This window comes from Podarcis erhardii, assembly GCF_964252035.2.
Source record: "Podarcis erhardii genome assembly, chromosome: 2".
NCBI classification, from domain to species: Eukaryota; Metazoa; Chordata; class Lepidosauria; order Squamata; family Lacertidae; genus Podarcis; species Podarcis erhardii.
In genome coordinates, this window is record NC_138498.1 from 19,385,452 (window position 1) to 19,400,011 (window position 14,560).

At 45.6% G+C, this 14,560-nt stretch overlaps 1 protein-coding gene across 2 annotated transcripts in view; it reads left to right on the forward strand.

Moving 5' to 3' along the window:
- Nucleotides 1-2,942: 2,942 nt before the first annotated feature.
- Nucleotides 2,943-14,560, forward strand: part of HLF (HLF transcription factor, PAR bZIP family member) — a 68,003-nt gene continuing 56,385 nt past the window's right edge. The window contains exons 1-2 of one of the 2 annotated variants that reach the window (XM_081849940.1): nucleotides 2,943-3,508; nucleotides 7,732-8,067. In XM_081849940.1, the coding sequence (XP_081706066.1) occupies nucleotides 3,403-3,508; nucleotides 7,732-8,067 (442 nt within the window). In that variant the 5' untranslated portion in view covers nucleotides 2,943-3,402. The remainder of the gene's footprint in view (nucleotides 3,509-7,731; nucleotides 8,068-14,560) is intronic. The other variant, XM_081849941.1, reaches the window with a different exon arrangement.

Below are 14,560 nucleotides of genomic sequence, written 5' to 3' on the forward strand. Positions count from 1 at the left end.
AACCAACAGTTTGTATCACAGTCTAACAAGGAGACAGGTCCGTTTGGTTTTCCTGTCCAGCAGAATATCACATTTCATCTAATAACATTGCGCTGTGTGTTTGTTGCTTTGGGCTGAAAATATACGTTTAAAAGTTCGAATTGTCCTGCGCTCCCTTCTCAAGGGATCCTTTTTCTAAGACTAATCTCAGATTAATATTGTTTATCAGCACTTCTCAGATTCTCCTTTCCTCCTGGAGCTTATATTTCTGTTTACCTTCTTTCCCCCTTAACCCTAAACCTCTCAAAGGCTTCTTTCCACCTTTATTTATGTGCATATCAAATAGGCATTCATTATGTACCATATCTCCCCATGCAGCAGTGCCAGCCATTCTCCCTTGCTGGTGTCAATCGCCCTATATTTATGTACTCAAGTGTCCAGTAACTAGTAATTTTTGCATAGCATGGATGTGTCCAAATCTTTAATCTAGTGGTCCTTCCTGAGTGGGATGGCTTTTAACGCACTGTGCCCATGTTATGCTCTATAACTCTCCATAGAAATCCATGATGAATCCATGATCAAGCCTCTTTAATAGCCTCTCTGTAATTATTTTCAGCATTATTCAGAGGCATTTTCTCCAGGTGATATACAATCAAGTCATAGTCAGAACAGACCGGTTGAGCTCAATAAAATTAGAATCGTAGAGTTGGAAGGGACATTGAGAATTATCTAGTCTAATCTATGCAGCTGTCCCATAGGGGAATTCAACCTGCAACCTTGGTGTTAGAAGCACCACGCGCTAACCAACTGAGCTATCCAGGCCGAGTCCATTTAATTCAGCAGTTCTACTCTGAGTATCATTAGCACCGGCAATAATCATCTGTCTCTAAAATACCTGCTGCATACTTTTAAATCTTGAGATTTTTGATATGCACAGGAGAAAACTGTAGCACAGTAGCTGTGTTAAGTTTGCAGCTGAAGAAGGCCCCCTAAATCTTTAAGAGATGATCCTTAAGACTGATCCTGTGGTCCTGTCAAGCTGATGGGTGATATTATGCCCCTGCTAGCACTGGTACAACACCGGTGCGATTCCATCGATGCACACCCAACGGCAGAACCCACAGCTCAGTAGCAGCTGCAGAAATCAAAGCTAATGTGGTAATACCAACAAATGTTCCCACAGCGTCCCTGCACATTGGCCCTTTGTTGCACATGAGTGGAAGGCGTCAATCAAGATGCGGCAATGGCAGAACAACTTATGATGTGACTGAACCTGGGACACTTTCTGGCACAACCTGGCAGCTAGAAAAAGATCATGACACCTCCATCTGCATAACCCACAATGTTTTTGTATCACAGACCCTCCAAGTGTCCCTATTTTTCAGGGACAGACTCGGATTTACAGAAGCTGTCCCGGTTTCTGATTTGATCCCAGAATGTCCCGCTTTTCCTTAGGACATCCCTATTTTCATTGGGAAAAATGTAGGAGGGTATGGAGTTATGCGTACCCCAAGTCAAGGAGATAAGTACAACCTTTAGGAGACCTCTGAAGGCAGTCTTGTATAGGGACGTTGTTGGGGTTTTTTAAGTTTAATGTTTCGTTATGTTTTCATATATATTGGAAGCTGTCCAGAGTAGCTGGGGCTACCCAGTCAGAAGGGAGAGATATAAATAGTAAAACTGTTGTTGTTGAATAGGACATCCCTATTTTCATCAGCCCCTTCATGGATCACTGCCTTGTCGTGGCGAAGGGACTTGAATAACTCCAAGAAACTGAGCTATGCCTTGCAGGGCCACCCAAGATGGATAGGTCATAGCCGAGAGTTTAGACTAAACGTGATCCACCTGGAGAAGGAACTGACAAAACCACTCCAGTATTTTGCCAAGAAAACTCAATGGATGTAAAAAAGGAGACACTATGAGAAGGAAGTGAGAGTTTCCAAGGCATGCTCTGGTCCATGGGGTCATGGAGAGTCGGAACAAAATTTTCATTGGAGAAATGTTGGTGGGATTGGTATCACTGTACGGCCAAGGGAACCAGCAATTTGCCAGCGAGTTGGGGGGGGGGCATGCCCACTGCAGTCTCCCAAGACTCTTTCTGTGAATCGCCCTGAGACCCACCAAAGAAGCAAGCAAACAAATACAAGGATGGCTAACCATTCTTTCCCCTCGGGCAAGAACTTGCCCTGAGGAAGCCAACTTTTGAACGGCCTTCTTGACGCTGCCTCTTTTAAACTGCAGTTGTATCTGCAGCATTCATTCATGCTCATGTGGCAAATTGTTTTGTTCTCACACGATTTTTATTTTTTTTAATGGAGCTATCACAGGGCAACCAAGAAGAAAGCTTGCATAGCTCAGTTGGTTAGAGCATGGTGCTGATAACACCAAGGCTCCAGGTCCCATGCCTGCATATTCCTACATTGCAGGGAGTTGGATTAGAATTAAGCCTTTCCCAAATTTGGGTCTCCAGCTGTTTTTAGACTGCAACTCCCACCATCCCTAGCTAGCAGGACCAGTGGTCAGGGTTGATGGGAATTGTAGTTCAAAAAAAAACCGCTGGAGACCCGCGTTTGGGAAGCACTGCTCAGGCTTTCCTTCCAACTCTACAGTTCTCTGTTTCCAGAAGTGCATCTTGCAAAACAGGCGCTCCGGAACGAATTTAACCTTTCCCTTCCCCATCCTTTCCCTTCCTCTGCAGCTTTTCTCCGGTGCCCCCCTCCCCCCACCCCAAATCGCCTTTAAAAGTCCTTTCTCGCCCATCCTTTCTCCGGCGCAGAAGAGGAGTAAAGCGCCCGAGAAGAGCAACCAGGGTGGCGACGGCGGCGGATAAGCGGGATCCGATCGCGGGCCGGGGGCGGCGATCTGGCCGGCCCCTCCCTTACCCCGCCTCCCTGGGCGCAGGGCCGCCCTTGGGCGTCACGCTCGTCGGCGTCCGCACATGGACAGCCAACTGCTCTGAGCGCGGCGCAGGCGGCCCCCGGCAGCTCCTCGGTCTGGGCGGAGCGAGCGGGCTTGGTTGGCTGCCTGGCTGCCTGGCTGTCAGGGTTGCCTCTCTCCTTTTCTTTCTTTTCTTTCCTCTTTTTCTCCCCCACCCTCCTTTACTCCCCTCCTCCTGCTGCCTCTGTTGTTGTTGATGCGAAAGGGGATCAAGCGAGCAAAAGGACGTCCCCATTTCCTCGGAGCGTCTGGAGCCGGCTAGAACTTCGCCAAAAGGAGGAGCCCTTGATGATTTTTATTTTTATTTTTCAGAAAAATTATTAGCAGTGGGGTGTTTTTTTCCTTCCCCCCTCCCTCCCATTCTCTTCCTTTTACCTCCTAATTTGGGTTTCCCACCCACGCCCGCCCTCCTGTCCTCCCTCCTTTTTCTTATTCTTGGTTTGAAAAAGAATAATTTTGGGGCAGCGAGAAAGAGAGATCAGGACCATGGCTCGACCTCTGCCTCTGAATCCAACTTTCCTACCTCCAACCTACGGGGTGCTGAAATCTCTGCTGGAAAACCCGCTCAAGCTACCGCTGCAGCATGAAGACGGTGAGAGAAAAGGGGAGCGGGGGCAAGGGAAATAAAGGCTGGGGTAGTGGTTTTGGGGTCCCCCCTCCCGCTTTGTCCCGCTTGCTTCTTCCTCTCCTCTGGACCAATACACACACACACACACACACACACACACACACGGTACAGCGCGCAAAGATATTTAAAAGACTGCTTTCTGGCTAAGCAGCAGCAGCAGCGCACAAAAGCGCATTTCGTGCAAGCGCGCAAAAGCCCACATTTAAGTTTGCGCATCAGTGCAGAGCGCGGTGCGTCCGCCGTGCGCCCCGGGCAGGAGCCGGAGCGCTTTCCTTTAGGTTGCGGATCCTCCAACTCCGTTGCTTGTTGAGAGGCGCCGTGCTTTCTCTCAGGAAAATACTGCTGAGTTTTGCTCAGCTGGAACCTCAGCTGGGGTCTAGGGGCGCTTACTCCCAAGGAAGTGTATTTAGAACTGCGCAGCCGGAGTCTGCGTTAGGCTTGTGCTGTAACCGTGGGTTTACTGTAATAGAAACATTCATAGGGTTGGACTTTAATTTGTTTACTATGGCATGTGTAGTTAAAGAGTAAGCCAGCTGGTTATTATTTTTATTGCTTTTTTATTATTCTCCTTGTTTGTAAAGCACACTTGGAACACTGCTTCTGAAGGTGATTTAAATGGGAAGTTAAGGCGCTGGCGTCTTAGTGCTTTTAGATATCAATCTGCTCCTGCCATCGGTTTTCTTGGAAGTCTTAATCTTTTATTTCCATGGACCCGAGTTCCAAGGAAGTGCATGCCTAGAATTACAGCTATTAAAAAATTCAGTCTTTCTCTCACGTGGGAGAATGGATTTATGTGTTAGATTATTATTATTTTTAAAGTTTAAAGAGAAGAAGGCATGCAAAATGTCTTTCAGCTATGCTTCTGGATTTGCACGTAAGCAAAACAGAACCCTTACCAAATACCTCTTTACACTAAAAAGCTGCAATAGGTTTTTGTAAATATGTTGTTGTTGTTTAGTCGTTTAGTCATGTCCGACTCTTCGTGACCCCATGGATCAGAGCACGCCAGGCACTGGTGTGGTACTGGCACTGTAAATATGTTAGCAAAGACTTATTCTACATCTTTTGTAGGTTCTAAGAGTGTGAGTGTTTGTGGTGTTTTTGACATAGAGGGTGCAATGCACACTCCATTGGAATCCGCAGCAATGGGGCTTGTTAGCTGTTGCAGACTGCGCAGCGCTCAGTATTTCCCTGTAGTTTGCTAGACAGCTTCATATACCGCATGTGATATTTGAGTATTGCCTGTGCAGGCTGATCCAAGGCATGCTTCCTTTAGAGCAAGTCACATTTCGTTCAGTGGGACTTACTCCCAAGTAAGTGCGCATGGACCTGTAGCATTCGGTCTTGTGAGTGACACACAGCAATCCACGGAATCCATAAATAAGAAAAGAATACAGAGATTATAATGATTTTTCCAGAGGGAGCATATCTGGAAGGAAAGTTCAGAATTAATCCAAGATCATGGGAAATCATAAACGGTCAATTGTGGACAGCTGACCTCTTTCCCTAAATCCTGGAAACATATATGGGTCTGTAAACCTTGTTTTAAAAAAGATACAGTGGTACCTCAGGTTAAGTACTTAATTCGTTCTGGAGGTTCATTCTTAACCTGAAGCTCCACTTCAGCTAAAGGGGCCTCCAGCTGCCACTGCACTGCCAGAGCCCAATTTTTGTTCTTATCCTGAAGCAAAGTTCTTAACCTGAAGCACTATTTCTGGGTTAGCGGAGTCTGTAACCTGAAACGTATGTAACCTGAAGTGTATGTAACCTGAGGTACCACTTTATATTGATCAATATGTTGACCACTGTGTCCTTTGAGGCTCTTAACTATCTTAGAAATTTAGGCTGCACTCTAGCCTGTCTATAGGATCCTCTACCCACCAGGGAGTAAGCCCCATTGAACAGAGCTTATGTCTGAGTAGATGTGTAACTCTGCTTATTTGAATCTTTGGGCTGTTATAGTGCCTTTTTTATCCAGCATAATGACAGGAAATCTCTTTTTATGCATCTCACTCTTAAACCCAGTTTATGTGGAAGTCAAGACTGAGCTACAAGATACGTTGGAAACCCTTGATTAGGTCTCTCTTCTTTCTGTACTGAAACACGGCTGTGGGATGCAGTGAACATATTTGTTTGTGTGTGTATATACCATTTATATCCCACCTTTTCCTCTGGGAAAGCTCAAGGTGGTGTTAATGCCCCCCCCCAATTTATTCCCCACAACAATCCTGTGAGGTAAATTAGGCTGAGAGGCAGTTACTGGCCCAAGCTCACCCAGTAAACTTGATGGCCAAGCGGGGCCTTGAACCCTGGTCTCCCAGGTCCTAGTCTGATACTCTAACCACTATGCTACACTGACTCCAGTGGCTTTACTCTGAGTAGTGGAAAGAATGGGTGTGTTGACCGTCTCCCTTTCCCCACGGCCACTTCCCCAGTGAAAACCTAAATTATGGCAGCTGTTAGTCCTAAAGTGCCTGTATTCCTCAGTCCTAAGGGGCAAACAGTTCATATGCAATTGTGGCTTCAAGCAAATGTGAGCTGCGAAGAACAAAACGCAACAACAACTGCCCCCCCCCAAACCAACACCCAAATGTTTTAGGTGTATGGGGCAGAATAGATCAGGACAATGGTAGATACAGAAGTGGGGGACTTCAGCCTTGCCTTTCCAGCTCTCTGTTCTTGCTGCTAAAGCAGTTTAGTTAAAAACCAAGAGAGATCAATGTGTAGTTTGTGGGAACATCCTATGCAGTACAGCGACCACCGTTTTTTGTTGGGAAAGATTCATTTAAATCACACGATTTCCTTCCACATTAAATAACCTTTTGTTTGCTCGTTTACATCTTTGCAATCAAAGACCACTTCTGCCTGTGTGCTGCGTGCTTTTAATCACCAGGACATTCTAGTATATTGTAAACTCTGCTTTCTTGTGGACGATAGAGGCTATTATATTTATTTGTCTCGATCAATGGGACCATGGTATGTCTTGTGAGCTATAGGCTCCGCAACTTTGTAAAACAGAAAACAATTCAGGTCATTCTTCAGAGCCAGACAATTAGGTTTTTTGAGAGGAGTGGGGTGGGGATCAAAATTCTCCTTTAAAAGTTCAGCTCTTCGGAAGTTCTCCCGTTAAAACCCTATTGGGATAAACTGGAACCCTGCGAGACTCTGATCCATCTCAGTGTTCTTTGTGCAAGAGAACTTGCTGGCAGAGTAAGGGCCTGTTGGATTTTTCAACTTTCAGATTCCCCAAAAGAGGGGTGTTAAAAAGTTGTAACATGACTTGGGAATTCAGAAGATGTTTTGCTGAAATGAAGACAGTCTAGTTTTGCTTGGGAAGGAAAATGTGTGTAAAATTGCACGGAAATCACTAAAAAGGATTGTCATGCACTTGCAGTTTTTATTATTATTATTGTTATTATTATTATCATTATTATTACATCATTAAGCGTTACCTGGCATTTTCAGAAGGTAAAATTTAATCTCTTTGGTTTTCCCGAGAGCAGTTTATGTGCTTTTTAATTAGACGTAGAGTTGCAAAGCGAAGTGTTGCCCAATCACAAAAATAATAGCAGGTTTGACTTTCTCTCTCTCTCTCACACACACACAATTTTAAGACCGCCCCTCATTGAATAAATTGGCAAAAATTAAGTTTCATCCTCTAAAATGACGCTCTCAACTTGTGGGGCATGTCCTTTTAGACAATATTTGTTCTAATTTCTCCCTCCCTCTCTCCCTCACTGCATTGCAAGGGGTTGGACTAGATGATCCTTGTTGTCCCTTCCGATTCTACGTTTCTATCATCTCTCTCTCCCTCTTCTCCCTTTCCCCGCCTCCAATTCCGTCTTCTGCTGCGAACGCTCTGATGAAACCCTGCAGTGTTGTTTGGATCTTGACGTTTGCTTGTAGCCAAGTGTACAGATGAATTGCTAATTAGAAACAGAGGCGGAAACCCTGCATATATTTAATGAGTCGAAAATAATTTATCCCAGGCCCTTCAAAACCCTATACCGCAACGTAGAGCTTTCCGTACGGAGAGAGCCGTAATTGCAGGAGGAGAACCGACTCTTAGGGTTGCTGTTGTCGTTTTCCTATAAAGCAAGGAAACCAACAAACAAACTCCTCTGTGGACGTACTGACTTTTTGCCCCCTCTCTGCCCCCTCTCTCTTTCTCTTTCTTTCCCTTTCAGCATTTTATAAAGAAAAAGACAAAGAGAAAAAGCTGGATGAGGACAATACCAATGCTATGGTCCCACAGTCCGCTTTCCTGGGTCCTACATTATGGGACAAGACCCTTCCCTACGATGGCGACACTTTCCAGTTGGAATACATGGACCTGGAAGAGTTTCTCTCAGAGAACGGCATTCCGCCCAGCCCGGCCCAGCACGACCACAGTCCTCATCAACCAGCTCTTCAGCAATCTACCTCAGCATCACCTTCCGTCATGGACCTCAGCAGCAGAGCATCCACGTCGGCCCACCCTACCATGGTTTCTCAGAACTGCATGCAGAGTCCAGTCAGGCCAGGTAAATCAGCCGTAGGAGATTTGTTGGGGAGACTCGAGTGCAAACAAACAGAATGGTTGTGTGTGTTTTTGTGTGAGTGTGTGTGCGCGCATACATACACACTAGGGGCTGTTGTGCCTCAACAACCAACCCCTCCCCTAGTCAGTCAGTCAGTTTTATTGCACATAGCCAAAGGCTGCCACAATGTACACAAGAATCATTCAACAATTAAAAGAAAATATGCTGGATTAATAGAAAAATTCAGAACATTATATTATCAAGACATTACCTACTCTAAACAGAGCTATAAAGGTAAAGGGACCCCTGACCATTAGGTCCACTCGTGGCCGACTCCTGGGTTGCGGCGCTCATCTCACTTTATTGGCCGAGGGAGCCAGCGTACAGCTTCCGGGTCATGTGACCAGCATGACTAAGCTGCTTCTGGTGAACCAGAGCAGCGCACAGAAACGCCGTTTACCTTCCCGCCGGAGCGGTACCTATTTATCTACTTGCACTTTGACGTGCTTTCGAACTGCTAGGTGGGCAGGAGCAGGGACCGAGTAACGGGAGCTCACCCCGTCGCGGGGATTTGAACCGCCGACCTTCTGATCGGCAAGTCCTAGGCTCTGTGGTTTAACCCACATTGCCACCCGCATCCCTTAAACAGAGCTATAAAAGTACCTTAATATACAGGTTAAGACATTAAACAATAAAATGTATCGGCTAAAATCACCACATGGCCACTAACATATTACAAAATAATGTTAATTAATACAATGTGCAATTATATTCGGAGCCTGGTGATAAAGATAGAATATAGCTTGATGTAGATAGGGTCAAATAAATTCATCTCCTTTACAGTTGGTGGCTATCTTGGCTATATAATTTGCTCCAATTTTCCTAGCGGCAGTTGCAAAGAGTGCTACACGCCAGGTCACATGCTTATCTATGTCTGCGAGGAGATATAAAATCATGTCAGAGGGGTTCTAGCCAGGGGACCTTGTCATTATAGGTGCTTAAAATCATTCTCTTGCTTCATTACATAAGAGGCAGCGCAACCCCCTCCCAGAGCTTCTTCTTCCCACCCCATGTCTTACATCCCCACACCCCACCCATTGATCGTGAATTCAACACAACCAGTGCTATTTTTCTAGAAAAAGAGTTCCAGCAGGGGGAAAAAAAAGCCTTGCACACAACATACCCTGATCATAAACTTACTTAATTTGGAATAAAGTTCCAGCTTATTCAAGGAGATTTATTTCTGTGGCCAGTTTGTATGTTGCTAGCAACAAGGATTGCTTTTCCAGCAGCTCCTTCCCGTGCCATCCCAGTAACCTTTATAAAATAACAATAAGAAGGATAGCAATATCCTGCCCATTTGACTGAGTTGCCCCAGCCACACTGGGGGGCTTCCAACATATATAAAAACATAATACAGCAGTTCCCAAACGCTTCCATTATCGTACGTTTCGGCTCCGGAACGCCGAAAACCCAGAAGTAAATGCTCCGGTTTTTGAACATTTTTTGGAACCCGAACGTCCAACACGGCTTCCTCTTGAGTGCAAGAAGCTCTTGCAGCCAATCAGAGGCCACGACTCAGTTGTCGAACATTTCGGAAGTTGAACGGTTTGCCACAACAGATTACGTTCGACAACCAAGGTTTTACTGTAAAACATCACACAGTGCTATTTTCTAGAAAAAGAGTTGTCAGAACTCACCATGAATAACTCACCCCTTATTCTTCTATGATAGCAGTGGCACCCACCTGAGAGGTGCCGGAATGGAGTCCAAGTGAGTTCCAGCGCTGAAATCACACATTAAAAAGTTTCCCTGTACAGGGCTGCCTTCAGATGTCTTCTAAAAGCCAGGTAGCTGTTTATTTCCTTGACATCTGATGGGAGGGCATTCCACAGGGTGGGTGCCACTACTGAGAAGGCCCTCTGCCTGGTTCCCTGTGGCTTCACGTCTCGCAGTGAGGGAACCACCAAAAGGCTCTCGGAGCTGGACCTCAGTGTCTGGGCTGAACGATGGGGGTGGAGACGCTCCTTCAGGTATACTGGGCCGAGGCCGTTTAGGGCTTTAAAGGTCAGCACCAACACTTCGAACTGTGCTCGGAAATGTACTGTGCTTTAGTACAGGAAGAACACAAGGGGTTCCAATTCCCATTCAGACATGGCCCTCCAGATTGAAAAACTGCTGTTTTTGCTGCAACAGACAGTTTGCAGTTTTATTACGGCGCGAGCTTTTGTGGACCGCAGTCCCCTTCACCAAATGTTATGAAGTGTTATCCTGAGTTGCAAATACATACATGTGCATTCTTGGTTGTTTCTAGGGTGGGGTGGAAGGAGAGAAATGTAGCTGAAGTGAGCAGGAAATGGAATGCAGAAAAGTACAGGCTGTGAGAATTGCGTTTCTTCAAAACAAAAAACAAAACCCAGACCCAGTTGTTGTTTATAACACAGAAATCCCAGCATTGGTAAGCCAATTGACACATACAGTGTGATAAAAATCCTTTGATTCAATCTACAAGTGGATGGCACCAAATCTCTTGATGAGTTGCAATTCTGTGGTTTCAAGCTGCGTTTTCCCTCTTGAAGTTTCTTTGTTGAAAGATGGCTGCTAAAGTCAGTTCTGGAGTGACCAGGGAGGCTGAAATGCTCCCCCACTCCCCACTATTATTTACTTATTCATTTTGCCATTTCCGGCACCAGGTTTGTATCCATTTGTTCTTTTGCGTCGAGACTGGCCTGTCGGTCACGACTTAAAATGGATGAAATTCTAGATTCCCGCCCCAGGGCTTTTGAACGATGGGTTCTCCATCAGTGGGAAAGAACTCCTAAAAGTAGCTACTGTCAAACACAGAAAACATCAAGAAACCTGCATCTTCCATGTAAGGCTTTTGCAGGCAAGCGGAACTCGCTGTATTTTTAGCAACCAAGTCCTCATTTGCTTTCCGTAGGAGAAAGTCATCTAGCTATTCAGTTTCCTATTGCACATTAGCCTAGAAAATAAAAACGGTTTGAGATTTAATGGATCTTGATAAGGGTATGAAATTTCTGGCTTGGATTTTACCCCCCTTTTCTTTTGCAACCTGCAAAAAGCAGCATCTGGCTGCTCCAGCAGCAACATGTGCCAGCAAGGGCTTATATTAGTGAGGTGTTGTTGTTTTTTGCTGTGATTATGCCAAGGACCTGGCTTGCGAGGAGAGAGCCACGAGTCTGGATTTCCAAAACAAGGGACTGTGGGGCCTCATTGGGGGCTGATGTTGTGAGAAAAGCAAGCTTTCCTAACTGGCGTTTTCCTGATACAGCTAATGGGAGTGGGGAATAGCTTGGCCGATTCCTGATTCTTTCCTTCTGCAGGTCCCTGCCCTGCAGCTGGGCTGCGAAACTGGAAGCAAGCCCTGCTGTGAGTTAAAAGTACTAGGGGAAGGATGTGCAATGGGGAATTGGTGGGTATTAGCAGGAGAGGGTTGCACCGGCCTGCCTCCCACCTGCTGATTCTCCCTTGGAAAAGCAGCCTTGCATTTATGTTCTCTTGGCAAGGGCTCATTTGCACAGGCAGCATTATGAGATCATTTGCATTGAACTGTTGTAAAAGGATTAGTTATCTATAGGGCCTGTGTTGAGTGGCATCTGTGAGCAGGATTTCCCCTGGCAGAGGCCTGTCAATGGGCTCATCCTGGAAAGGTTGTCCTCCCCACCTAACGTTTCCTTCTGGAAGTGCTCACATGACAACTTCGAAAAGCCTCTTAGCGAGCTCAGGACATCGTGTTGCAAACGGCCCCGGGGCTGCTGAGTTCTGAAAGAAAATTGCAAAACGGCTCGGAGCATTTATAATAGAGAAGCAATCTGGAAGTGGTTTCAAATTAAGGGGGGAGTTCAAAATTTGCTTCATAGGGAATAAGCTTCACTGAATATAGTGGGCCTTCTAGCACGACCCTAGGAATCCTTACTCGGAAGTAAGGATTCACTTTCTGAAACGATACGCTAACTGAAATTTAACCATCCTTCGAAATGCGCACTTTTCTGAATTTTGTTTCTCCAGGTAAGTAATGTGTACAAGCATGGGTTAAAGTGTGCAGATAAACGCGTTCCTGAAGCATTATCTTCGGGGAAATCGCGTTGCAAAAATGTGTGCGTTGGGCAAAATTGCGCACGCAAATGTGTTTATTTGGAGCCAGACGCAGTTTCCTGGAGCAGGAACTGCTCCTCTCTCCCCTATCCTGGGACAGGCTTCAATCCGAGACTGTTTTCAAAAGCATGAGATAAGAAGTCCAGATAAATAAACAGAACCACCAGCGTTGGGAGTGGAACATGGTGGAAATCTCCTCCTGAGGAACCTATAAAAACATGTTTCTTGTCTGTGAAAAGCCAGAACTGCACTTGGTTCTTCTGCCACTAACTTGGCGTTGTTTTTATCCTGTGATTAGTTTTGTTCTTCTGAAAACAGGGCCTAATGTCACAGCATTGCTTGATGACTTGTGTACCATCACAGATAAAAGTTGTGTTTTGAATGAAGTTGACTCTGATGGAGGACTTTCCCTTAAGTGTCGTCAAGTGTTGAGTAAACCAGTGATCTGAACGCATGTGTGAAATGGCTCCCAAGTGGCTACCTTGAGTTGAAAAGGCTGCTCTTTGCGGTTTATGTAGTTTTGCTTGGCTTCCAAGGGCTGCTTGCGGTGTCATTCAGTGGCAACCCCATGGCTGGAATAAAAATATGTGTTTTGTACCACACGTGCGCATGACAGAGGACCACGGCCAATCTGGGCTTACTGACATGGTTACATGCACCACAAGTGTGAATGGGTCACATTGTTGCTTTTTTAGATTTATAAATAAAAAGCTTGTGTGTGTGAAGGAGTGTTGATAGAAAACGTTATTAAGACTTCCTGAGCTACATGCTCCCAAATTCAAATTTGCTTGGGAAGAAATCGCTCAATGGGACAGATGTGCTTAAGTGTTCCTGGGTCTTGCTGATTCTCAACCTTCATTGCCAGGTTTCCTCCAGCTGGGCTTACTAGCAGCACATGTGAAAAGGATCTAGGGGTCTTCGTGGACCACACGCTTAACATGAGTCAACAGTGTGATGCAGTAGCAAAAAAAGAGCTAACATTAGTCTAGGTTACATCAACAGTAGTGTAGTGTCTAGATCAGGGGTTCTCAACCTGTGGGTCCCCAAATGTTGTTGCACTACAACTCCCATCATCCCTGAGCTCTGGCCTTGCTAGCTAGGGGTGATGGGAGTTGTAGTTCAACAACATCTGGGGACCCACAGGTTGAGAAAGGCTGGTCTAGATCAGGGGAAGTCATAGGGCCACTCTATTCTGGCTTGGTCAGACGACACCTGGAATACTGTATTCAGTTCTGGGCACCATAATTTAAGAAGGATGTTGACAAGCTAGAACGTGCGCAGAGGAGGGCAACAGAGATGACCAGGGGTCTGGAAACCAAGCCTTATGAGAAGTGGTTGAAGGATCTGGATATGTTCAGCTTGGAAAAGAGAAGACTGAGAGGAGATATGATAGCCATCTTCAGATATCTCAAGGGCTGTCACATGGAGGATGGAGCAAACTGCTCTGGAGGGTGGGATCCAAATCAATGGCTTGCAAGTTACAAGAAAGGAAAGTCCTACTAACACCAGGAGAAACTTTCTGGCAGTAAGAGCTGTTCGACAGTGGAACAGACTCCCACGAGAGGTGGTGGACTCTCCTTCCTTGGAGGTCCCTAAGCAGAGGTTGGCTGGCCATCTGTCATGGATGCTTTAGCTGAGATCGCTGTATTGCAGAGGGTTGGACGAGATCACCCTTGGAGTTCCTTCCAACTCGAAGATTCTATGATTCTGCTACAGTCCTTGGACCAAAAGGACCTTTTCCAATGGATCATTAAGTGGCATAGGAACGGCTGAGCAACCTGTTGATTGTTCCCTGTAAACGCCTACCACAACCCCCAGCAGAAGATCATCTCTTGTTCTATGTAGGTCAGCCCTGAGAGAAGGAGAAAAGTCTCATAGCTTCTTTGTTTCAAAGGTGTGTTCAAACTGCGTGAAAAGGCCACAAAAATTCGATAGTTTGTTTCCGAGAGCCGATTAAAATGTTTAGAAAGGCACGTGGTTTAGCCCTCAGCTATTTGTGTGTGTGTGTGTGTGTGTGTGTGTGCACGCACGCGTGCAAAAGGTAACCCAGAGCAACTTACAAATAACAGAATGTGCATCAAAGCTCATATAGAACTAAAGGAGAGCAAAAGCTAAAAAAGAACTTTCATATATATATATATATATATATATATATATATATATATATATATATATGAGAACTAAAATATCATACACACTGAAGGAAGCCACAGATAAAAACCTCAGGCCTGGCTGAAAAGGAACGTTTTTGCCTGGTACTGAAAGATACATAATGATGGTGCCAGACAAGCCTTCCTGGGGAGAGCGGTCCCTAAGCAGGGAGCCACCACTGAGAAGGCCCACACTCTGTATCTCATCGTAGGGGGAACACACAGAAGGG